Source organism: Mixophyes fleayi, chromosome 12 (genome assembly GCF_038048845.1).
Source record: "Mixophyes fleayi isolate aMixFle1 chromosome 12, aMixFle1.hap1, whole genome shotgun sequence".
NCBI lineage: Eukaryota > Metazoa > Chordata > Amphibia > Anura > Limnodynastidae > Mixophyes > Mixophyes fleayi.
The window spans coordinates 44288104-44314541 of NC_134413.1; the positions used below are offsets into that span (position 1 = coordinate 44288104).

The 26438-nt window shown below is 43.6% G+C and overlaps 1 protein-coding gene across 6 annotated transcripts in view; it reads right to left on the bottom strand.

Annotated features, from left to right (window-relative positions):
• Nucleotides 1–26438, bottom strand: part of BMF (Bcl2 modifying factor) — a 95900-nt gene that overhangs the window by 55947 nt on the left and 13515 nt on the right. For 2 of the 6 annotated variants that reach the window (XR_012680153.1, XM_075192108.1), the window contains exon 2: nt 3008–3306. Coding sequence is in view for 5 of the 6 variants with exons in the window: in XM_075192108.1 (XP_075048209.1) it covers nt 3008–3306 (299 nt within the window). In the remaining variant the exon portion in view is untranslated. Of the gene's footprint in view, nt 1–3007; nt 3307–15417; nt 15542–22426; nt 22498–26438 lie in introns of those variants that run through there. The other 4 variants (XM_075192109.1, XM_075192112.1, XM_075192110.1 and 1 more) reach the window with 3 other exon arrangements.

The following is a 26438-nucleotide window of genomic DNA, read 5'->3' on the forward strand; positions in this document are numbered from 1 at the left end:
CCCTTAGTCTGAAGTCTCCCAATGCTTTACAAGCCGATCACTGTTAAATCTGAGTATTGAGAGACTGGGAAGAACGAGCAGACAATAGCCCGCCCACAAGTGTTGATGAAAAGAACTGGTGACATTATTAGATGTGTGTATATTAACGTAAGCTGAAGGAGATTGCATATGACATTATTGATAGACATAGGATGATGCTATTGATGAACATGAAGTGTTTAAATGTATTCTGAGCTTAAAGACATGCGTTGGACAGAAGAACCTGTTAAACTTGAAGAACTGTAGTAGAGAATTCTGTATAGCTGATACACGTTCTACTGTACCTTGTACCTTTCCAAATAATGTATTAAGTGTTTTATTGCACCCTTGAAGGGCATACAAAAGGTTATCTCCAAGCTCCAGAAGTGTACGGTTTATAGTAAAAGAAGAAGTCGTTCAGAGGATTAAGACTCTCTCATGATAATTTGTTTAGATCTACGAACAGCGTGGACATACACCAAGGGGGATTTGTATTACATAACAATGAAACGTGGTACTGAGATCCTGCTTATAACATCTTTAAGGTGATAGTTTATTGTACTATCAAAGGGTGGACTGTTGAAGTCGTATAATTGGATGAACGAAAGTATATTGGTTTAGTATTGGTTTGCCGTGCGTATTGCGAAGCGTATGCCACGTGTTACGTGACGTGGTGCGTTCGCATGGTAAAATACGCACGCACACACTCGCATTACAACAGTTAGTTATTTATATAATTTCATATTGGTTCTGTTACACTGTAATTCAGGAGCAGATAGTATTCGGTTTATTATTAGTCTATATATATATATATATATATATATATATATATATATATACGTATATGTTGATTATATGTACATTGTAGTGTTATTAAAGGTTTAGGTAATAGGAAAGGTGTCATGCCTGATATCATATTGAAGCCCTAATCATCAGCAGCTGTCCGGTGCAGTTGGCGAAGAGATCGCACATTGCATACTTTAGTTATTGATATTAGAGAGTGAAACCTTTGTATGATACTGGCTATGAAAAGGAGCAGACCCCCTGGAGAGAAGACCCCCACCTTTGGATTCCTTAGATTGAATCAACCTATTACCTGTCTGGCCTGGACCCACCCAACGTCTGGACCTATAGAAACAATCTACGTCATCTCTATTGTTCACAATGTAACACTGACTGTATATATATTAGTTGCATCTCACCGGGGCCTCAGTCAACTCTGACACAATATTCTATACAGAATATTGTCCATCGGGTCCGGTGATTGCGCAGCGTGCGCAAGCGATTGCATTTGGTATGTACTTATCTTTTGGTATTGGCTGTGCTGTACTGTACTTTATCATGATATAATAATGTATTGAATTGTTGACTATTTACATCTGCTAAAATAAACCACCATGTGCTTTGGACACACATACAATTGATTGGGCAATGCTTATTTTAAAACGATAAAATTACTTTAATAGCACACATTGACCCGATTCCCAAACTTAAAAAAGTTGGAGAGTATGGTTAATCTTATGGTCACTTGCTCTGCATGCAAAGCAGAGAGCATGTGATCAGCTTCAGAAGAAGTAGGGGGGATAAGGACAGGTATATTGTACTGGCACATACCAGTCCACTTCAAACACAGCCTGTAGCATGTTTGCCCCTCCTTACATCTAACACATTTCTCTCACTCCCGCACAAAGTACACTAACAGTTTGGAAGGGAATCAGAGTGCACCTGATACATTCCAATCCGCCATCAGACTGTTTGACCACACTGAAGAACGGTTGGGTCAAACTGCAACAGTGGGGAGTTGGAAAGACCCTGCCCCTACAGATTCAGTGCAATGCAGGACAGGTCAGATGCAGGAGGACCCTGGACTTACTCTACTATCCTTGTCATAATTTCCCCCTGTATCTGTCCTGATTCCTGCGGGCTGCAAAGAGTTACCTTGTGGACTAAAAACGGCACATTGGTTGTGGCCAAATGTTTTGAGAATGACACAAGTATTGGTTTTCACAAAGTTTGCTGCTTCAGTGTTTTTAGAACTTTTTGTCAGATGTTGCTATGGTATACTAAAGTTAAATTACAAGCATTTCATAAGTGTCAAAGGCTTTATTGACAATTATATTAAGTTTATGCAAAGAGTCAATATTTGCAGTGTTAACCCTTCATTTTGAACACCTCTGCAATTCACCCTGGCATGCTGTCAATCAACTTCTGGGCCACATACTGACTAAACAGTGATCTGATCAATTACTATTTTGAGCCAGGTCATTAAGCTGGTAGAATACATACATCATTTGTGATTGGCTAGCCCCAGATCCCAGAATGGCTGGATCCACAGATAATTAACAATGTGTCACGTTCCAGAATACAGTATCACCCTCAGCTCCCTTAGGAAATTTGAGCCCAATAGCTAATAAAATAGCAGCCATGCTCATAATGATTTAACTGAAGAATCTGTAAATGATTGTACTTAGAGCAAAGCAAATTGCTTTTATTTTTATAAACCATCTTCGGCTAAACTTAGAATATGGTAAAAAATATATGTGAGTGCTAAGAAAGGTTAAGGAATAATGGAAGTGAAAGGTTCACCCAAAATGTTTGTAGGGATAAATAAAAAAAATAGCAAACACCTATTAAGTGACAAATCAGATACTAGTAGAAATAGAGATGTTTGATTGCCTGCCTTCCACTATCTAACAAGATTACGTATAATTTCAAGTATTTAAAATGAGGTCTTGTGATTATGTATAGACGATGATACAAGGTATAGATGATATAGTTACACAGTGGATTACTGTATATTTTAGATTTAGCATGGAGAGGGACACACTGTCTATGTATAGAAGATGATATAGTTACATAGTGGATTACTTTATACTTTAGATTTAGCATGGAGGGGGACACACTATGTTGAGCAAAAAAACTGAAATGTTTCCAAATCAAGTAAAATTAAAAAAGAACAATGCAGCTTTAAAGGTGTGTGGCCCCTTACCATAGAAAAGTCTCTGAGGGGATTCTGAAACCCCACATGGTAGCATGACATCACGATTAACAGATGATGGTTCTAAAGTCTGAGTGGACTTGTCCTTGCAGTCTGTGGTCCTGCACCCTGGGCCACAACAATGAGAGAGAGGGAACAGCTGGAACCGACCAAGGAGACAATTGTAAGATGGACTGTGAGTATACATGGTTAATGGAGTCAACGGCTGACCAGGTAAACCAAAGTCATTTGGATAAAACACATCATCGTCCAATTCTTCTGAGCCCAGAAAAATCTCCCGCTCCATCCTACTGGGGAAAGGAAACATATTACAATACCACAGGTCATTTACATCACCAATGATTATATGCATAAGAGTAATATAAGGTCAAACATTTTCACTGCATGTCCTAAAAATGCATAAAGTGTGAACAGTCTGAGAGCAAGTGAATTAACATCGCTGAAACATGAAACGGACAATTCAAAGATGGGCCACCTCAAAAACTGTCCTTGAAACACATCTGGGCTGTATTCACATTATATAGATTGCTAGTCATGCAGTATATTACAATCAGGTGGATTACTATAGTGTGCAGAGCTAATGAAAAAAGTAAATGTGGTCAACATGTGTCCTGATTATACTCAGGAAGTCATTGAGTCTCTTTTACAAAGCTGTAAAATGTGGAACTAATAGACGGCAGTCTGCAAAACATTGCTTACTTCTTAGGAGAGGAACAAGGTGAGCTTGCTGAATGCTGGGAAGGAACACATTTGTGCATTTAGTATAGTGCTACCACACAAAAACAATATTTTGTTTTGAGGACAGAAATTCAAATGATGTCCTGGTGTCCATGCAGTCTCATGATCAATTTAGTAAATAAATGAGGTCAGAACATACTTGCTCACCTTGAAAAGCTCCCCTCTGGGAGATCCCAGAGAGGAGGCCATGTGACAAGTGATGAAGGGGGCATGGTGACGCAATCACTTGTTCACTTAATTAAGACACACCCCCACAATGAACCGGGAGGATGCCTACTTTTCAAGAGCTTCAGTATGACTCCCCAAAATTTGGGAACCTCCCCGAAATTTCAAAAGAGTAGTGAAGTAAGGGTTAGAATGGGCAGTATTTTATTCGTAATGAATAAAAGGAGTGAACCTTTAAGTGATATTGTTAGGCCGGTGGCAGAAACATAAACTCATATAACAGGTAGAAGAGGTCTTCGCCTAGAGCAGCCGCCTTTCCCATAGAGCGAGTATTGCTCACAGGTACTCAGATGCCTTCCGGTATTACACTCTAAGTGGAAGGAGCTTATATTTGGCGAGCGCAGTGCGGGTGGTAGGAGGTACAATCCAGTAGTCAGGCAGAGGTCACGGCAACAGGCGTTCAAGCAAAATCCGGTAATCAGGCGTTCAAGCAGAATCCAGTAATCTGGCAGCAGACAGGGTCACAAGCGCAATAGCAGAATCCGGTAAACAGGCAAGGGTCACAACAGAAGGTAATCAGATAGGAACTGAGAGTCTCAGGAACAAACACAAGCAGGTCACCAAAACAGTGGTTCTGAAGCTATAACCGGTAGGGAGGCTAAGCCCTCCCTGCCTTAAATAATGCCAATAGCCAATCAGCTATGCCCCTGCAGCAGCCTTACTAGTAGAACACAGGACGCTAATTATCCTTAGGGGGACCTGTTGCGACTACGCCCAACTTACAACTGTGTTGGGACGCGGCGGTAAGGAGAAGAGCGTCCCGTCTGTGGTCCTGGTGACAGCTGTGACAAGGAGACGGAAGTGAGGTCCCGGCTATCATAGCGACAGTTGGGACGCACAACAGAGGGAACAGATGGGCCACGGCAGCGGCTACTCATGACAGTATCCTCCCCTTGAGGAGGGTTGAAGGACCCCCTACATCCCAGTATCCTAGGGAACTGTTTGAAGAAATCTTCAATGAATTTGTCTGCATGTATATTCTTCCGTGGAATCCAGGAATGTTCCTCCGGGCCATAGCCCTTCCAATGTACCAGGAAATGGGACCTGCCCTTGGACTCTTTGAGAATCCAAAATCTTGTCCACCACAAACTCTTGTTATCCATCAAGCTTGACGGGCCGAGGTCTGTGTGATCGTCGCGGTTTGAATTGACTAGAAATGATGACAGGTTTTAAAAGAGAGCAGTGGAAGATATTAGGTATCCTTAAGGACTTTGGAATCTTCAATCTGAAGGCCACAGGATTGATTTGCTTAGAGACTACAAATGATCCGATAACTTGGGTCTGATGTTTCTGCAAGCCTGCCGAAGTCCAATGTTTCGTGTAGAAAGCCAAACCTTGTCACCAACCTTAAAAGAGCAGGGGCTGCGACGTAGATCAGCGAAAAACTTAGACTTAAAGGAGGTATGCTTTAAGATAGCCAGCCATAGAGCGGATCTCTGGTAGACCTGTCGTTGACATGGAGGAAAGGGAATTAACCCTGGAATGGTACCTGAAATTACAGAAAAACAGAGACTTGAGTTGATGAGTGACAGGCATTATTGTATGCAAATTCAGCCCAGGGAAGGAGAGTGGCCCAATCATCATGACTCTTAGAGATATATAAATGCAGGAAATGCTCAAGGGATTGATTTACTCTTTCTGTCTGCCCGTTAGAGTGTAGGTGGTAAGCAGATGAAAAACTGAGACTGATCCCAAGTAACATACAGAAAGACCTCCATAAAGCTGATACAAACTGGGAGCCTCGATCGGACATTACATCATCAGGAAGGCCATGCAGGTGAAAGATGTTTTGAACAAATAACAAAGCTAGTGAGCGGGCACATGGAAGCCTGAGACAATGAGACAAAGTGTGCCATCTTGCTGAACCGGTCTACTGTTACCAAGATGGTATTATACCCAGAAGACTGTGGCAAATCGACAATAAAATCCATTGATAGATGGGTTCAAGGTCTAACAGGAATTAGTAGAGGCATCAATAGAACGGAAGTACATCTTCGAGTAGACTTATTCTTGGAGCAGACTTCACAAGAGAGGACATATTCCCTGACGTCAGCAGATAAGGATGGACACGTTTTTAATGGTTTCAGAAATGTCAGGATGACCAGAAAAAGGCTTATTGCCGCGAGACTCTGAACACACTGTCTTCCTCAGATTATCTGGGACAAAATATAGTCGAGGTTCTTACGATCGGTTAAAACCGAAATAACATGAGTAGCACCTTCCAGCCAGTGACGCCATTCCTTGAAGGGCCATTTAATGACCAACAGTTCCCAATTGCCCACGTCATAATTACTTTCTGCAGAAGTGAACTTATGGGGCAAGTAAGCACATGGGTGGAAACGATGGTCATGGAAACCTCTTTGGGATAACAGCACACCCGCGCCCACATCAGAAGCATCAACCTAGGGTTAGGAGGCCTGAGAACTGGAGCTGAAGCAAAGGCACATTTCAAGGCTTCAAAGGATGCTACTGCTGCAGGAGGCTAACTGGCAGGACCTGCTCCTTTGCAGGTGAGTGCGGTGATTGGTGCTATAATGACAGAGAAAGAGCGGATGAATCTTCTGTAATAATTTGATTTGACCTTACCAGGATCCATGGAAAATCCACTAGGGGAGATGATATACCCAAGGAAGGACACCTGGCTTATCTCGAAATCACATTTCTTAAGTTTAGCATATAGATGTTGCTGACGGAGGTTAATAAAAACTTCCTGACATGCTAACGGTGCTGAGCCAGAGACTGAAAATAAATCAAGATGTCATCAAGATAAACGACAACAAAAGATCCTAGGAATTTGCGGAGGACATCGTTGATCAGGTCCTGGAATACCGCTGGTGCATTGCAGAGGCCAAATGGCATCCCTAGGTACTCATAATGACCAGTGTGGGTATTGAAGGATGTATTCAACTAATCGTCTTCTCAGATGCAGATTAGGTTGTAGGCTCCGCAAAGGTCAATCTTGGTGAAAATCCTGGCCTTCTTTAATTGGTCAAAGAGAACAGATATGAGCGGAAGGGGATAAGTATTTTTTACTGTGACATTGTTTAACCCCCGATAATCGATACATGGTCTTAAGCTGCCATCTTTCTTGGCTACAAAAAAGAAACCAGCTCCAGCTGGTGACTTGGAAGGCCTAATAAAGCCTTTGAGTAAATTCCCTTCACATATGCTTCCATGACTTTGGTTTCCTGGAATGGAGAGGGCATACAACTTAACCTTGAGTAACTTAGACCCAGGAATAAGATCTATAGTGCAATCATATTCCAAATAAGGAGGAAGGACGTCCACCGCTTTTTTGGAAAAGACATCCTGGAAGTCTCTGTAGGGAAGAGGTAGCAACTCTGGGCAGGCTTGAAAGAACCGGAGATGTAGGGCCAGACAAGAGGAGGAACAGAACGGGGCTCCATCGTATAATCTCTCCTTTACTTCCATCAATATATGACATATAAGCATATCTGGTGTCTTTTGAGAGACTTGCAAAAAGGGCAAAATGGCCTCCTAAAGATTGGTCTGAGAGACTGGCGCCATATCTGACTGGCGAAGCTCAAAGAGCTTATATGGATCTAGATGAGGAACGGGCCTCTGATTATTTGTGCCTAAAGTCTGAGATATTGGCTCGCGTTGGAGTTTCCGGGCCAGGCCGAGCCCAGCGCTATCACCAATGGCACTATAATAAAGAAAAACCGGTCAGAGCGCAAGTGGCTGAGCTTTCTAAAATTTTAAAGAAATGGCTGCAGCCTGAGGATAATTTGCCTTCTCGGATTATTGAAGCTCTGGCGATAGATCACTGCATCCGAGGGCTGAACCGCGATTTGCAAAGGTGGGTGCTGCAATCAGACCCACAAACTTATGAAGAGCTTGCCACCGTGGTAGAAAGGTTTTGTGCGCTACAGCAAATGACTAAAGAACCTGCATTTGTGCCAAACACGCTGCCACGCCAAAAGCCAGGTTTGACAATCCTTGCCACAGGGCCCAATGGCAAAACTGCTACGGACAGAGGGCCAGGTGCAAAGCTGTCTAATCTGAAGTGTTTTGAATGTGGTGAGCCAGGCCACTTTAAGGCAGAGTGTCCTAAACTACAGGAACCCATGGACTGTTCCGTGGCACATATTGGGCCTGCGTTTTCAAGCTGTTTTACCATGAGTCCCACATCAGGAAGTCATTGTTTGTCCCGGGTGACTGTGCTAATCAACCAAAACCTTGTTCTGGCCTTGGTTGACTCTCATTGGTTTCCAGCCTTACCCGAAACCATAACTTCTCGGTTGCCCAAGGTGAAGGTTCTTTGCGTACATGGCACGACAGAGGAGTATGAAAGAACAATACTACCAGTCACACTCAAAGATAAAACTGTTATGGTGGTAGCTGCCATAGCCCCTAAACTCCCATATCCACTCATTTTGGGGCGGCGAGACTTCCCACTGTTTAATGATGTCCTCGGTGAGCGGATCCGGCCGGACATGCCGGCAACTGATGCAACGGTCAGAAGCCCGGTCTTAAAGGAACCGCCTAAGAATCCACAGCATTTGGACATCGGTCTTTGGGAACCGCCAAATCGGAATGCCATCCTGGGAGTCATAGCAGGAGTTCCACAAAATCATCCACCTGCGTGGAAACATGGACAGTCCAAACTAGCATTGGTCGGTGATGTCGCAGATGAGCCCACCCCCCCGTCTGTCAGTGAGGATACAGACTGGTCCGCAATACCAATTTTATTTCCTTTGCAGGACTTTATTTGAGACCAACTTAATGATGCCACTTTGGTACATGCCTTTAAAAGTGTGACTGAGGTAAATGGGGCAGCGAAAGCCGCCCAGCCTGCAGAAGGTATACCATATTTTATTGTTAAAAATAATTTCCTGTATAGAGTTGCTACTGTACAGGGGGATGAAGCAGAACAATTACTGGTTCCTCAGGTCCATGTACCCCTAGTGTTAAAAGCAGCGCACACACATGTCTGTGGGGGACACCTAGGGGAGGATAAAACACGGGAACGAGTTCTGCTTAGGTTTTACTGACCCGGTGTACACATGGCAGTGAAAAAGTATTGCCGGTCCTGTCCCATTTGTCAGAGAACCTGTCCCAAACCCATGTACAGGGCACCTCTCATTGCGATACCAATAGTACAAGTTCCCTTTGAACGGATAGCTATGGACCTTGTGGGGCCACTGGAAAAATCCACACGTGGGCACCAATATATACTAGTGGTGCTTGACTATGCAACCAGATATCCAGAGGCAATTCCCCTACGAAACATAAAGTCCAGCACCATAGCTAAGGAACTTGTATTGATGTTTACACGATTAGGAATATCCAAAGAAATTCTCACAGATCAGGGTACTCCATTCATGTCTAAACTGATGAAGGACATGTGCCAGTTGCTAGGGGTTACGGCGCTTCACACCTCTGTATACCATCCACAAACCGATGGCTTGTTGGAACGCTTTAACCGCACATTAAAGCACATGCTCAGGAAAGCAGTGGCTCAAGAAAAAAAAGATTGGGACACTCTTATTCCCTATTTGATGTTTGCCATCCGTGAGGTACCTCACGATTCAACAGGGTTTAGTCCCTTTGAGTTATTGTTTGGGAGACAGCCCAGGGGTATCTTGGATATGTTAAAAGAAGGGTGGGAGCGGCAAGGTCCCAGGGAGCCAAATCTGGTACAATTTGTGTCACAAATGTATGAGAGGCTAGGAAAGATAGGGCCCATTGTGCAGCAACATGTAAAAGAGGCTCAGGAACGACAGCGAAAAAGTTATGATAAAAGTGCTGTTGTTCGATCTTTCAAGCCTGGGGACAAGGTCCTAGTCCTAGTTCCCACCCAGGAAAGCAAACTTTTTGCCCATTGGCAGGGTCCATATGAAGTTCTAGAGGCTGTCGGTCCTGTCAATTACAGAGTCCGCCAATTAGGTAGGAGAAGGGAGGAGCAAATATATCATGTCAACCTCCTTAAACCTTGGCATGATGAGGAAACCTCTCCTCAGGTAGTGAGTACTGCCATTGAAAAGTCTGAAGTGTCCATAGAGCCAGCTTTGTCCATTCAGCAGAGACAACAGACTGAAGAAATGGTTCGTCGGAACAGGGATGTCTTCTCTTCCATTCCTGGGTGCACTACCTTAATCGAACACGACATTGTCACTGCGCCAGAAGTCATTGTAAAGCAGAAGCCGTATCGTATTCCAGAAGCCAGACGGGTGGACGTGAGAAAGGAGGTCGAGAAGATGCTCCAGTTAGATGTGATTGAAGAGTCCACTAGTGAATGTAATAGTCCCATTGTGCTTGTCCCGAAACCCAATGGGACAATTAGGTTCTGCAATGACTTTAGGCGCCTAAACAGTATGTTGCAGTTTGATGCCTATCCGATGCCACGTGTGGATGAACTAGTGGAAAATCTTGCTGGTAGCAATTATTTAACAACCCTTGATCTAACAAAGGGTTATTGGCAAGTTCCCCTGACTTCCACGGCCAAGCCAAAGACTGCATTTTCCACCCCTGATGGTCTCTATCAATATAAAGTCCTACCCTTTGGGTTGCGTGGGGCACCTACCACCTTCCAAAGGGCCATGAATAAATTGCTACGACCTCACACAGCTTATGCAGCCGCTTACTTGGACGATATAGTGATTTATACCCCAGACTGGGGATCACATTTAGCCAAAGTTGAGGCGGTCTTAGCTTCATTACGGTCCTCAGGGTTAACAGCTAACCCAGAGAAATGTGCCATAGCCATGAGAGAAGCCAAATATCTGGGGTACATTGTTGGTCAAGGGCATGTAAAACCCCAGCTAGACAAAGTGGAGGCAGTCAAAAATTGGGCAAGACCAGAAAAAAAGTCGCAGTTAAGAACCTTTTTAGGCTTAGTAGGTTACTACAGACGGTTTGTAAGCCACTTCGCTACTAGAGCTGCTCCACTTACGGACATGTTAAAAAAAAATTGTCCAGATAGATTAACCTGGTCTGATTCTGCAGAAACCGCCTGGTCTGATCTTCGGTTAGCTTTTTGTTCCTCCCCAGTTCTACAAGCACCGGATTTTACCCGGAGGTTCTTCCTCCAAACTGATGCTTCTGGTGTTGGTTTAGGTGCAGTCTTGTCACAGGAGAAGAATGGAGTAGAAAATCCTGTCCTGTACCTAAGTCGGAAGTTGCTTCCAAGGGAACAAAAATATGCCACTGTGGAGAAAGAATGTCTCGCCATAAAATGGGCTACAGAAGCTCTGCGCTATTATCTCCTAGGCAGAGAGTTCACCTTAATAACAGACCATGCACCATTAAAATGGATGCAGAGCAACCGGGAGGTAAATGCCAAGGTAACCCGCTGGTTCTTGGCACTACAACCTTTCAAGTTCTCAGTAGAACATAGACCTGGGATTCTGCACAAGAATGCAGATGCATTGTCACAAAAATATGCGCTCCTCGCGAAGTCGGCGTCCCCCTACTTGGAGACGCTAGGGGGAGGGATATGTAACAAAAGGAGGCATTTAGCTGGCAATATACAGAGAAATCAGGGAAGTAGAGTAAAACATTTATGCAGTAATGCACCTAGAGTGAAGACTTATGTATGAAAAGCAAGTTTCAATTTGGTTAAACTTACATGATCTGAAATCCTTCCTCTCAGCAAACAGACAGGGCGTGTCTGGTTGTGCAAACAGAGGCAGTGATGGGTGTTTTCTTTTAAAGAGAAGGTGGGTGTGTCACATGTCCATCAAGCCAAGGCTGGGGGAGGAGCATCATGTATAAAAGCTTGTTTGTTTCATTTGTTCAGGGAGACCAATGCTGGGTGAGCTGGCTGGTCCTGAGAGAGAGCTGGACTATGTATAGCTAGTGTTTAGGGTCTCCATGATTGCTGTACAAGTATACGGTGTCAAACATTTACCATCCTGACAATAAAGCACCATAAAAAGGAAGTTGTTGTTCGCGTGTGCTTCTGCAGTAGCGGGCTCTTGCCACACTAGTTAAATGGTGTCATAAGGGATCAAATGGGACTTTCATACAGTTCTTTTTCACAATGTAGCAGTGTAGTGCATTATATTTATTCAAATTTTGAATATAGACTGGAAATAAATAACTGTCAGTGTGGATACTTTATCCTGTGACCTAGTGTGGGTAATCACACCACAGGTGCAATAATATTTGGGCTATCAGTATCATTGCAATATCATATAGGCTGGCATATATATCTTTGTAGCTCAGAGGGTCAGAATTATAAACATCCCTGGAATGCTGTTATAGTTAGATATTTATCTTAATCTAACTGATTGAACTAACTTCTGCCACATTAATGTACTGAACTGGGATCAATAATTTGGGATACCTTTATCCATCTAACACCATAACTATCTGGATACTAATCTAACAAATTTCAAACAATGGTCTAATATCTCAATTATTAAAAATGTGATGAATTAGCGGATTATTATAATTAATATCACTAGGACAGCGAGACAGCAGGGTAGTATTTCTACCTTCTTAACAGTATTGTTCAACATGCTATTATCATTCCCTTTTTAATATTTCACTATAACTGTCTTTAAAGCATACCAATAAAGGATATATTTTTTATATTGGCTTATAATGTAATAAAAAAAAAAAGAGTGCCCTGGAAACACAATTCTTCTTTCCTCATACTTTGCCTCTTCTGAATGTTATAACGTGTGTGGGTGCACCTCCCCTCATATATTATTAATAAAACTATATACGTGTAGATCGACCTATTAGCACCTACATTATACCCAGTACTACTAATGGCCAATTTTTGTTTTCACTGAACATCATTTTATCTAATATTTCTGCATTCTAAATGCTCTTCTTTAATAAATATTAGCTTGCAAAATCAAACAAATAGGAGATATGACGCATATGCAGAATAAGAGAACTTATGTTTGATGGGTGATCAGTTTCGAAAAATAGGGACAAAAATTTTCATGAACCAATTTTCAAAAACTGATTGTCCCTGGAAATTAGGTACAGTTGACAACTATATTAGTGTGTAAAGCCAATATCATACTTATTCATACCTTCCAACTGTTTGCTTTTGGACTGTTCCAAGTTGAGGGGACTGTTCTACCGTTTGGGATAAAAGAACTTTTGTCCCCTTCAATGCCACACGTAACAGCGGCAGTTCCGCACTTCATGGAATGAGTGTTTTTAGGGGAGGAGAAGGGGGATACCCAGCGTTTCGTGAAGCCCTGGGCATGTACCGAGGGATGTGACGTCCCTTCATGGTGTGCACCCTGTCCAAAATCTTCATTCTCAAAAGTTGGGAAGTATGCTTATGTGAGGTAGCTTTCAAACCTTTAAGCAGTCGCTGAAACCTGACTTTTACAGAGGAGTGACCTGTCTTTTAGTTCACTATTCTCTTTTATGCTTTCTACTTGCCAGTTTCAACATAATTGCCTCCTCTCAGACCACACTTTGTGTCTCATTTTTCCCTTTAGATTGCAAACTCCCCTGAGCAGTCCCCATCATCACCAGTTTGATTTATAATGCAATATCTGTGTACCCATTCAAAATTGTACAGTACTACATAAAATGCTGGCGCTGAATAATAGTAAATATTTACCACAACCTTGGGAGCATTCTACTATGTCAATATATCTCCTGTCCCTTATATAAATGTATATATTTATCCCAGCTGCTTTGCTTTCTTTATCTTGCCTTGCTCCCATCTGTCTCTCAGTGTATTATGTCAATGGTTCGCTATCTGTTTCCATCTGTCTCCGACTACTCACCTGCTAGTTTGTGACTTTTTTCTGAACACCTTTGACCTGCTGATCTGTAACACCGTACTTGGGGGTCTATTTATTAAAGTCATATGATGGCAATCATTATGCATCGCTGCAGCATACTCAAACACCACTGCAATTTACAATGCCAGAGTCTTCCCCTTGCTCCAGCATTGCCAGTGAATGGAGGATGTGCTATGCATGCACACATACACTTCCACGGGTGAGAGATCCAGTAAAGCCAGAGAGGCTTCAGCTTGATCCCACTGAAAATGATGATGGCGTTACTTTGCTGCAAAAATGCAAATCTTTTCAAACTTAATGAATCGAAGAACTTCACAGACCCCATATTGGGGTCTGCAGTAAGAATTACATAATACTTACTGGGTTATGGCAGGAGAAATCTATTATTTCTCCTGCATTGAACCCTTCATAAATTATGCAATGGCCACATTACGGAGAAAATTGCTATCAAGAACCCTTGGTATCTGGCTTTCTCTGCTATCCTACATCTTTCTCACAATAACATCTCCTTCTGTAATTGTTATGCTCATCATACACTTTGTCCGATTTACTGAATACTGTAAGTGGGTCACATCCACTGCGATACCCCAGGTTATATCAACCAATTTGCCTGAAATCACAGCTTCGTATAGCCTTAAATTAGAGCACACTAGACAGATTTCATTCAACAAGTCCTCAGGCAAGTAAGTTCTGCCACCTTCTAACCCATTATCGGCCACATTGCCCTGTTCCTTACCAATCCCTCTACCTGCCCCCTATCCCCCTCCGCCAACCTGTATCCAATCCTGAACTCTCTCCCTCCTCCAACCTACCCCCAAATCCAACCTCTCTTCTCGTCCAACCTACCTCTGATCCCGAACTTTCCTACAACTTGCCCCCAATCCCTACTTCTCCCTCTCCGCTAACCCATCCACTTCCGTTCTTTTCCTCTCCGCCATCCTTCCCCAATTCTAACCAATCTCTTTCCACCAACCTGCTCCTCCTGCTCACACCCATCTCCATGGCTATCTTACAATGGCTTAACAATAATAACTCCAATGGATAACTAGGAGTGCAACTTTAAATAACGTGTTCATAGTTCATTTAAAACAAATTGTTCCCACAGATCAAGAGAGTAAAGAATTTAACCATGACTCTAGAGAAGTTTGTGTAAACATGTAAATCTTTCATTAATTCCCCATAAACACCTATACAAACTGGACCACTTGACAGCACATAGCCAGAACTATACAGGCAGAATTGTTATACTTTTAATAGTGGTCATCAGTGCAAGATATGAACCAAAGACTTCTATTACCATGTAAATACCTCCTGTAGTATTTACAGTGAAGGGCTCCTAAGCTCTCTGTACAATGAGAGTGTAAAGAAACACTATATTTTTTAAACTTACAATACATTTGTTCCAAAGGAAACTATATTATTGTGTTAGCAATTCTGTACAGTATAATAAAGTTAATATTGTGAAAGAACTCTTATGTCACTGAAATGTAACTTAGTAATGGTCTCTTTTCTCTATACACCCGACCCGTAAAAGGCCAGGGGGAAGTAGTTCCAGTTATACAAAGAAACTGAAAGATCTATAGCTGCCCTTGCATATTTTTATCTTTATTGCTTTTCACAGTAAAATATATTTTGTAGCCAGTCTCTTACAAATCATTATACATGTTATATGAATTGTATAACTATACATACCTACATATCCAAGCAAGATTACAATGTACTGTGACTGTAAAACATATCTTGCTGCAGACCTGAGTGAAACATTCTCAGTGGTGCCGTCTCCTCACATGACTGGCCCTGTATATTTACATCAGCAATAATAGAGGAAGTGAACTTCTGTATGTTGTCTGGCCTGTAATCTGCTTCACAATAACTATTCTGCTTTGGTGATGTGCTTTCTGGAAGTTGGATTATTTTTGCACCTTACTAAAACTGTGTCCGCAGTTGTAAAAAAACAACAACTATATATCAAGATTTTATCCAGTCGAATATTACAATAGGCCTGTGTTCCATACCATTCACATACCTGTTGACAGTTAAGATTTATGGCAATCTCTGGACTCGCTAGACATGAGTGTCCCATAGGTGGATGAAGTGAATGAGAGTATCTCAGCTTGTCCCGAGTTTCATATCAGTATAGTTGGGATGTATATATTTATGTCTAGTGCAAGTATTTATTAGCATTAAATATGTCACCATACTATATGCAGAATTATAATTTGTGTAAGGCATGAAAAGAAGACCAGACAAAAGAATGGTTGGTCTCATCCTGTGAATCCGCTTCATGGACTATGGTTCAGATCACTGGCAGTGGGGGTGTATACAGTGGTATGCCATATCGCTACTTCTCCTACTGCCTTCATTGTAAAACTATCAAATTCCATTCATTTACAATTTTCACTTTGACCACTGGTTCAGATTGTAATAATGTACTTTTAATTATTGTACTTTACTGCTGTTTACAAATTAAGAAATCTATTGTTAAATATAAAAAATAATAGTCACTTTATTAGTTTATCAAATAACCAATCAGATTATTCATTGGTAGTGCACAATTGAAGTTATTAAGATAACCATCATTGTCATCTATTTAAATGCAAAACATACGGGTGCTAGAGCATTCATAAGTGCATGCCCACATTCCGCTTTTGGAAACTGCCGCCGGAAAATCAATACGCACCCACATTTGTGTTCTTGGTCTGTCCGGAGATGCACACGGTGGAAGCAGCAAAAACTTCAGAAGTCCATTCTACCAATTTCTGATTAAATACTGCTTGATTTATGTAAGAAATTTTAATCATGAAAGTGTGGGGAAACCAGAACTATCTTTATAGCTTCTTTTACTTTTGTGCAATTAAAAGCTTTTTTCAGCACTGGTCAAAATGTGCCTATAAATGCACTTTCCCAAATGCCGCAGAAAATGTATCTTCTCTGAGCTTTCAATCTCACTTAAATAATTGAAATATCTTTTTTCACTGTGGCAGCCTAATTATCTGCCAAGCTCAGAAGATGCTACATTTTTTATAGATGCCACCATATTATCCTATAAGTTCAGGTAATCTCTCGTAACAAATGGGTGCATTTGTCCTATAGATTGTAAGCTTGCGAGCAGGGCTCTTACCTCTCTGTATGTATTACCCAGTATTGTCTTATTAATGTTTGTTCCCAATTGTAAAGCGCTACGGAATTTGCTGGCACTATATAAATAAATGTTGATGATGATGATTTGTGCAATTATAGGTGTCAGTGACCTATGCACTGCAGGAGGTGCATGTCTGCAAGGATCATGGGGGCTCACCCAAAATGGCATGTTTTCCCTTGGTTTAGTTCACCAGTATTGTTTAAGAACCGCTGGTATACAGGAAGAAAAGAACTGCATGCAGTAAATAAAACAAGACAAATATTATTTTGCTTCATCTTAAAAACAACAGACATTCATACCTCCCAACTGACCAACTTAAAACCATATCAGGATCGAGCTCACAGAATAGGTATTGCGGCAGTCCCAGTGTACAAATGTACAGTGTAAAAATGCTTATTAGGTTTGATTACATTGATGCAAGAAGACTTGTGTCAAATGCATCTCTATAAAGAAACAAAGTTCATACAAAACTAAAACATACTTGCCAATATTTTCAAATGGGCTTCCAGGAGCTGCCGGGGGGGAGGTGGGCGTGCAGGGGCGGGGTCCGATAAATCGCGTCATTTTGGCCAAACGCCGCGATTCCGGGTGAATCGCAGCGTTTGAACCGAATTCTGCCCACTTCACTAGGAAGTGGGCAGATCAGGGAGATTGCCACACTCTCCCGGGAGTCCGGGAGACTCCCGCGGAATGCGGGAGTCTCCCGGACATTCCTGGAAAGTTTGCAAGTATGAACTAAAATAGGTAATCAAGTGCAAAACAATTCTCTTTGGTGTTGTAAGTAGATACTGGACACCCCAGGGACAATTTGTACATACAGATTGTGTAGCAAAAAAACAACAACATTTTACTGCAGTACCATGCTAGTCAGAAAAACCTATGTAATGTTGGGGCAGCACAGTGGCTAAGTGGTTAGCACTTCTGTCTCACAGCGCTGGTGTCATGAGTTAAATTCCCGACCATGGCCTTATCTGTGTGGAGTTTGTATGTTCTCCCCATGTTTGTGTGGGTTTCCTCCAGTTTCCTCCCACACTCCAAAAACATACTGGTAGGTTTATTGGCTGCTTTCAAAATTGACCCTGGTCTCTCTCTCTCTGTCTGTGTGTGTAGATGTTAGAGAATTTAGACTGTAAGCTCCAATGGGGCAGGGACGGATGTGAGCGAGTTCTCTGTACAGCTCTGCGGAATCAGTGACGCTATATAAATAAATGGTGATGATAATGATACAACCTGTTTCTTCTTTTGTTTCAGTAGCCAAGCACTACTAAAGAGCAGTGTCAAGTGAGAATGCTCTGCTCCTACATTCATTCCAAGCTACAATGTAAAAGGGGTTTTCCACCATCTGCTTTAACTTAAATTTCATGAGATAATCATGCCATACTGCAACTTTTACTAAATGTATCACTTTATCTCTCTGGCCATCTTCGGTGCCCTTCAATCATGTATTTATATAATCTGACAAGGTTGTTCATTTTCATATTCACTGGATGTGGCTGAGAATATTGAAGGAAGCCAATGAGATAAAGCAGTGTCATTAATCAAAGCTGTAAGAAGGCATGTGCAAACACAAAATAAATTAAAATTCATCTGAAGATTTAAAATCCTTTTAAATGCAACCATCACATTTTTATACCATCATACAAATGTATTACATTGTATGCAGGCATAACAAGACCTCTGGCTCATATTACCACGTTACTGCACTTTATAATGCACATATTACCGTCCTGATCCCTCCAGCACACGCACACTACCGCCCTGATCCCTCCATCACACGCACACTACCGTCCTGATCCCTCCATCACGCGCACGTTACCGTCCTGATCCCTCCATCACGCGCACACTACCGTCCTGATCCCTCCATCACGCGCACGTTACCGTCCTGATCCCTCCATCACGCGCACGTTACCGTCCTGATCCCTCCATCACGCGCACGTTACCGCCCTGATCCCTCCATCACGCGCACGTTACCGTCCTGATCCCTCCATCACACGCACACTACCGTCCTGATCCCTCCATCACGCGCACGTTACCGTCCTGATCCCTCCATCACGCGCACGTTACCGTCCTGATCCCTCCATCACGCGCACGTTACCGTCCTGATCCCTCCATCACGCGCACGTTACCGTCCTGATTCCTCCATCACGCGCACGTTACCGTCCTGATCCCTCCATCACGTGCACGTTACCGTCCTGATCCCTCCATCACGCGCACTTTACCGTCCTGATCCCTCCATCACGCGCACGTTACCGTCCTGATCCCTCCATCACGAGCACTTTACCGTCCTGATCCCTCCATCACGTGCACGTTACCGTCCTGATCCCTCTATCACACACATACTACCGTCCTGATCCCTCCATCACACGCATACTACCATCCAGATCCCTCCATCACGCGCATACTACCGTCCTGGCCCCTCCATCACGCGCATACTACCGTCCTGGCCCCTCCATCACACGCATACTACCGTCCTGGCCCCTCCATCACACACTTACTACCGCCCTGATCCCTCCATCACACGCACATTACCGTCCTGATCCCTCCATCACACGCATACTACCGTCCTGATCCCTCCAGCACACGCATACTACCCTGTCACGGTTGGCTTACTGGAAATTGATTCCTAGGCTCTGCTGAACATGGCTAGGCCCACCCATGGGTGCAGAATCTAACAGGCAGGTGGTTTTCACCAGGAACCCCCACAAGGAGGTATGGTCTTAGCTGCACCAAACCTGCAGGTCATGGTCCCGTGAGTGAGCGAACAGCAGAACGAGGTGGAGGAGCCAAGTGAAGCGGGTAGAAACGATGGGACCCACAGGTAAGTGGTATAGATACAGGAACAACAATAATATATGCTGATGGTCAGCAGCCAATGAGTCACTAAGAGAATAGGTGCTCTGCAGAGTAACAATGAGAGAACAGGACCTGTCACAATGGTGTACTCAGGAGTAAATAGTAGAGGTACTGGAACAGCAGTAGTTCAACACTAAGCATAAGGTGAACACACTGAGAAAGCAGAGGTAACTCAGGACAACAGCTGATGAGTCACCAACGTAGTAGCGGCTCTGGGAGGCAGCAGTGAGAGAACAGAGGCTGTCACTATGAAGTACTCTGGAGATGGTAATGGAAGTACTGGAGCAGCGATAGTTCAACACGGCCAGAGGCTGAAGGCTGACTGGAGTGGTGGAGGTAGCTCATAGTAACAGCTGATGAGTCACAGATGTAATAGCGGCTCTGAATGGTAGTGATGAGAGAACTGGAGCTGTCAAGATAAAGTACACTGGAGATGGCAAGAGAGGTACTGGAGCAGCGATGGTTTAACCCAGGCCACGAACCGAGAGCAGACTGGAACACAGGCAAACCACAAAGAGAACAGGAACCAAACCACAGTCTGCAGGAAGTGAGCTTGAAGAACAGGCATCAGACAGGTGAATCCAGGAGGTTTAAATAGTGCTCCAGAAGTGCTTAGCCAATGAAAAAGAGGGAGGAGGTCCTGAAGTGCAATAGGCTTGCACCTGCACAGATCTGAATATAACTGAATGAATGAACTGAAGAGTGTCTGATGGTGGGACATGGCAGTTTCCAGATAAATGGAATGCAGGTAACGAGACAGGTACTATTTGCGGGACCGGAGCGTTACACTACCGTCCTGATCCCTCCATCACACGCATACTACCGTCCTGATCCCTCCATAACACGCATACTACCATCCTGATCCCTTCATCACACGCACACTACCGTCCTGATCCCTCCATCACACGCATACTACCGTCCTGATCCCTCCATCACACGCACACTACTGTCCTGATCCCTCCATCACATGCACACTACCGTCATGATCCCTCCATCACACGCACACTACCGTCATGATCCCTCCATCACACGCACACTACCGTCCTGATCCCTCCATCACACGCACACTACCGTCCTGATCCCTCCATCACACGCACACTACCGTCCTGATCCCTCCATCACACGCACACTACCGTCCTGATCCCTCCATCACACGCATACTACCGTCCTGATCCCTCCATCACACGCATACTACCGTCCTGATCCCTCCATCACACGCACACTATCGTCCTGATCCCTCCATCACACGCATACTACCGTCCTGATCCCTCCATCACACGCACACTACCCTCCTGATCCCTCCATCACACGCACACTACCGTCCTGATCACTCCATCACACGCATATTACCCTCCTGATCCCTCCATCACACCATTTAAAAGCCTGGGCCCTCATGATAAATAATGCCAGTCTGAACCTCCATCACACCAAATATCAGCCTGGAAACCCTGGCAGTGCCATAGGCGCCACCCCCAGCCCCCCCCTCCCCCCCACACACACGCTCAGAAGCGATGCCTTTCCCTCCAGACCAGGAAGAATTCCTCTCACCCATACTGCTTATTAACTGGGCAGACGGGACCGTCATCCTCGGGTCCTCAGACTGGGAGTGTGACACTTGGCTGTGACATCATAGCTAAGCAGCACACTCCCAGAGTATCACTGACATGGAGGGGCAGCAGCCAGCAGCTTCACGTGTAAGAAGCCGCTGGCCGAATCTCCTTCATATCAGCGGCCTGCGCTCTGTGTGGGAGCGCCATAGAAATATTAAAGTTACTGGATGAGTGACATTATATCACTCATTCAGTGGTTTTGGCGCCCCTAACCATTGGTTCCTAGGTTTGCCTGTCCTGCCTGGGTCCTCATCATAAATATTGCTAGCCTGTGGCTCAATCACCATTTACTAGTGCATGCCCCACCAAGTTTAATTAGCGGTGACTTCAAGCAGTGTATCGACTCCTACCCCTCTGCTGAGCATCTTATAGGGACCATTACAACAGGTCCCCAGTTGTATAACATTACTGTGGCCAGAGCCAAGCTATACTGAAACAGGACTCTGTGTATAGTAACAGAACAAAGTTTTAGAATGTCTCCTGGGAGCTGTAGTCATTGGTAAACAGCTGTAATGTTCCTTGGGAAAAGCACTGGACAGTGAATTGTCATACACAACGAATTCCAGGGCAGAAAGGGGAATTGCTTTGTTCGTCTAAGCCAGTGTTGGCTAACCTGTGACACTCCAGGTGTTGTGAAACTACAAGTCCCAGCATGCTTTGCCAATATATTTAGCAGCTTATTGCTGGAAGGGTATGCTGGGACTTGTAGTTTCGCAACAGCTGGAGTGTCACAGGTTAGCCAACACTGGTCTAAGCCATGGTGACCTGGTAGCTGAGATTTGGTCAGCTCTGATATAAAGACATTATGCTCAAACCTATATGCTATTTCCCCTGAACATAATAATGTACATTTATACAGACATAGGACACTACACCTACCCAACATGACATACCCACTGAAGATGCTCATAATACAAATATTTTTTATTTTCCTACATATCGGCCTATATGTACATACATATATACATACCCCACTTTATTATTTTATAAAAATGTTGCACAATAAAAAGTTAATGTCAGCACAAGACATGTTAATGTAAGTGACATCTCCAACAAAAGGAATTATTACTTTATAGCATGTGGTTATTAACATTACCTTATCAGCTCTCCAAGACAACTTGACTGACAGGTCTGCACTGAGCCTCAGGCATCAAAGTAATTAAAGATCTGAGAAAAGCACAACAGGAAACTACATCATAAGAGCCCTCACGGCCTCTCTAGAGCAACATAGCAAAAGTCTGGCAGTGTGCTCTGGTGTTTTAAAAATATGCAAAAATATTTGAAACATAATGTTACAATCCTGGCATTGGAGCAAAAGCTGTAAACATATTCAACATTTCTTTAGAAATTATTTTTGGTCTAGAACCTAATCTTAAATGTTAATGGGTTTTCTTGCTGATGAAATAGATTTTTGGATTTGTAGTATATGATGATTAAGTCAAATGATTCCAGTTTCCCAAACTTATTTGGCCACTGAGTGGCACTGTGTAATTGTATGTAAACCACACTTTATTCTAACATTATTATACATACACAAACAATATGGCAGCTGCCTCTAACACTATCCCTTTACATACCAATAAAAGCTTTGCCCTGAGCACACATCCTGGTTAATTCAAAGTGGTGTTACTGACTTTGAGAGACAAAGTACTAAATCATTTTTCTATCACTTGACCAAAATGTACATTTATAATGGGATTAGTCAGAATAGGTTTTAACAAGTAAATGACCTTATACCTGTATGCACGACAGAAAATATTCAGAAAATAACTTTAAAGGGAGCTGTAATTAAAAAAAAAAATATTTGCTTAGTTGTGCTTCGCATCGGGGAATGTGTATGCTATACACAGTTTTATGTTATCCCTCTATGCAGGTCATAGCCAGAACATCCATCATGCAGCTCAGACTCTCATGTAGGGCCCATCATCATCATCATCATCATCATTTATATAGCACCACTAAATCCGCAGTGCTATACAGAGAACTCATTCAAATCAGTCCCTGCCCCATGGTGCTGCGGAATTAGTGGCACTATATAAATAAATGATGATGATGATGATGATGATGATGATGATGATGATGATGATCAGTCTCTGCCCCATTGGAGCTTACAGTCTAAATTCCCTAACATACACACATTGACTAATTTCAATTTGATAGCAGCCAATTAACCTACTGGTATGTTTTTGGAGTGTGGGAGGAAACCTGAGCACCTGGAGGAAACCCACACAAACAGAGGGAGAACATATAAACTCCACACAGATAAGGCCATGGTCAGAAATTGAACTCATGGCCCCAGTGCAGTGAGGCAGAAGTGCTAACCACTAAGCCACCGTGCTGAGCAAATTACCTTACCCATTTTTATGTTATTTTTTTGTTTTTGTTGTTAACAAATAAAGGTGGGAAGGGGACACAAACCAGTATGTTGTCTTGTGCCCCATGGGATCTTAATCCAGTCCTGATGCAGGTTATGAGCAGACTCAGAGAGTTGTCTGTTATCTCATACTTTCATACTGTTCTGGACTGCCCTTCCCCTAATGAAATCATAGGTATTCCTTGACACTTGTTGTGGGCCATAAGTAGAAGTTTGGGGACCTTATGACATACTTTTAAAGGTACTCCTAATGTTTTCTAGGGCCGCCTCTACCCCACTGCTGGGCCTGTTCTGCACTTCACTTCCTGCTCAATTAAAAAGAGAACACTAGTTGTCCCTTCCCTTTGAAACAAAAGATTATTTGTGCCTAAAGTCTGAGATATTGGCTCGCATTGGAGTTTCCGGGCCAGGCCGAGCCCAGCGCTATCACCAATGGCGCTATGATAAAGAAAAAACGGTCAGAGCGCAAGTGGCTGAGCTTTCTAAAATTTTAAAAAAATGGCTGCAGCCTGAGGAGAATTCGCCTTCTCGGATTATTGAAGTTCTGGCAATAGATCACTGTATAGGGGGGCTGAACCTCGATTTGCAAAGGTGGGTGCTGCAATCAGACCCACAAACTTATGAAGAGCTTGCCACCGTGGTAGAAAGGTTTTGTGCGCTACAGCAAATGACTAAAGAACCTGCATTTGTGCCAAACCCGCTGCCACGCCAAAAGCCAGGTTTGAAAATCCTTGCCACAAGGCCCAATGGCAAAACTGCTACGGACAGAGGGCCAGGTGCAAAGCTGTCTAATCTGAAGTGTTTTGAATGTGGTGAGCCAGGCCACTTTAAGGCAGAGTGTCCTAAACTACAGGAACCCATGGACTGTTCCGTGGCACATATTGGGCCTGCATTTCCAAGCTGTTTTACCATGAGTCCCACATCAGGAAGTCCTTGTTTGTTCCGGGTGACTGTGTTAATCAACCAAAACCATGTTCTGGCCTTGGTTGACTCGGGGAGTGAAGTCTCATTGGTTTCCAGCTCTGCCTTACCCGAAACCATAACTTCTCGGTTGCCCAAGGTGAAGGTTCTTTGCGTACATGGCATGACAGAGGAGTATAAAAGAACAATACTACCAGTCACACTCATAGACAAAACTGTTATGGTGGTAGCTGCCATAGCACCTAAACTCCCATATCCACTCATTTTGGGGCGAGACTTCCCACTGTTTAATGATGTCCTCGGTGAGCGGATCCGGCCGGACATGCCGGCAACTGATGCAACGGTCGGAATCACGGTCTTAAAGGAACCGCCTAAGAATCCGCAACATCTGGACATCGATCTTTGGGAACCGCCAAACCGGAATGCCATCCTGGGAGTCACAGCAGGAGTTCCACAAAAGCATCCACCTGCGGGGAAACATGGACAGTCCAAACTAGCATTGGTCGGTGATGTCGCAGATGAGCCCACCTCGCCTGTCAGTGAGGATACGGACTGGTCCGCAATACCAATTTTATTTCCTCTGCGGGACTTTGCTCGAGATCAACTTAATGATGCCACTTTGGAACATGCCTTTAAAAGTGTGACTGGGGTAAATGGGGTAGCGAAAGCCGCCCAGCCTGCAGAAGGTATACCATATTTTATTGTTAAACATAATTTCCTGTATAGAGTTGATAATGTACAGGGGGAAAAAGTAGAACAATTAATGGTTCCTCAGGTCCATGTACCCCTAGTGTTAAAAGCAGCACACACACATGTCTGTGGGGGACACCTAGGGGAGGATAAAACACGGGAACGAGTTCTGCTTAGGTTTTACTGGCCCGGTGTACACATGGCAGTGAAAAAGTATTGCCGGTCCTGTCCCATTTGTCAGAGAACCTGTCCCAAACCCATGTACAGGGCACCTCTCATTCCAATACCAATAGTACAAGTTCCCTTTGAACGGATAGCTATGGACCTTGTGGGGCCACTGGAAAAATCCGCAAGTCGGCACCAATATACACTAGTGGTGCTTGACTATGCAACCAGGTATCCAGAGGCAATTCCCCTACGAAACATAAGGTCCAGCACCATAGCTAAGGAATTTGTATTGATGTTTACACGATTAGGAATACCCAAAGAAATTCTCACAGATCAGGGTACTCCTTTCATGTCTAAACTGATAAAGGACATGTGCCAGTTGCTAGGGGTTACGGCGCTTCACACCTCTGTATACCATCCACAAACAGATGGTGGAACGCTTTAACCGCACATTAAAGCACATGCTCAGGAAAGCAGTGGCTCAAGAAAAAAAAGATTGGGACACTCTTATTCCCTATTTGATGTTTGCCATCCGTGAGGTACCTCAAGCTTCAACAGGGTTTAGTCCCTTTGAGCTATTCTTTGGGAGACAGCCCAGGGGTATCTTGGATATGTTAAAAGAAGGGTGGGAGCATCAAGGTCCCAGGGAGCCAAATCTGGTCCAATTTGTGTCCTAAGGCTAGGAAAGATAGGGCCCATTGTGCAGCAACATGTAAAAGAGGCTCAGGAACGACAGAGAAAAAGTTATGATAAAAGTGCTGTTGTTCGATCTTTCAAGCCTGGGGACAAGGTCCTAGTCCTGGTTCCCACCCAGGAAAGCAAACTTTTTGCCCATTGGCAGGGTCCATATGAAGTTCTAGAGGCTGTCGGTCCTGTCAATTACAGAGTCCGCCAGTTAGGTAGGAGAAGGGAGGAGCAAATATATCATGTTAACCTCCTTAAACCTTGGCATGAT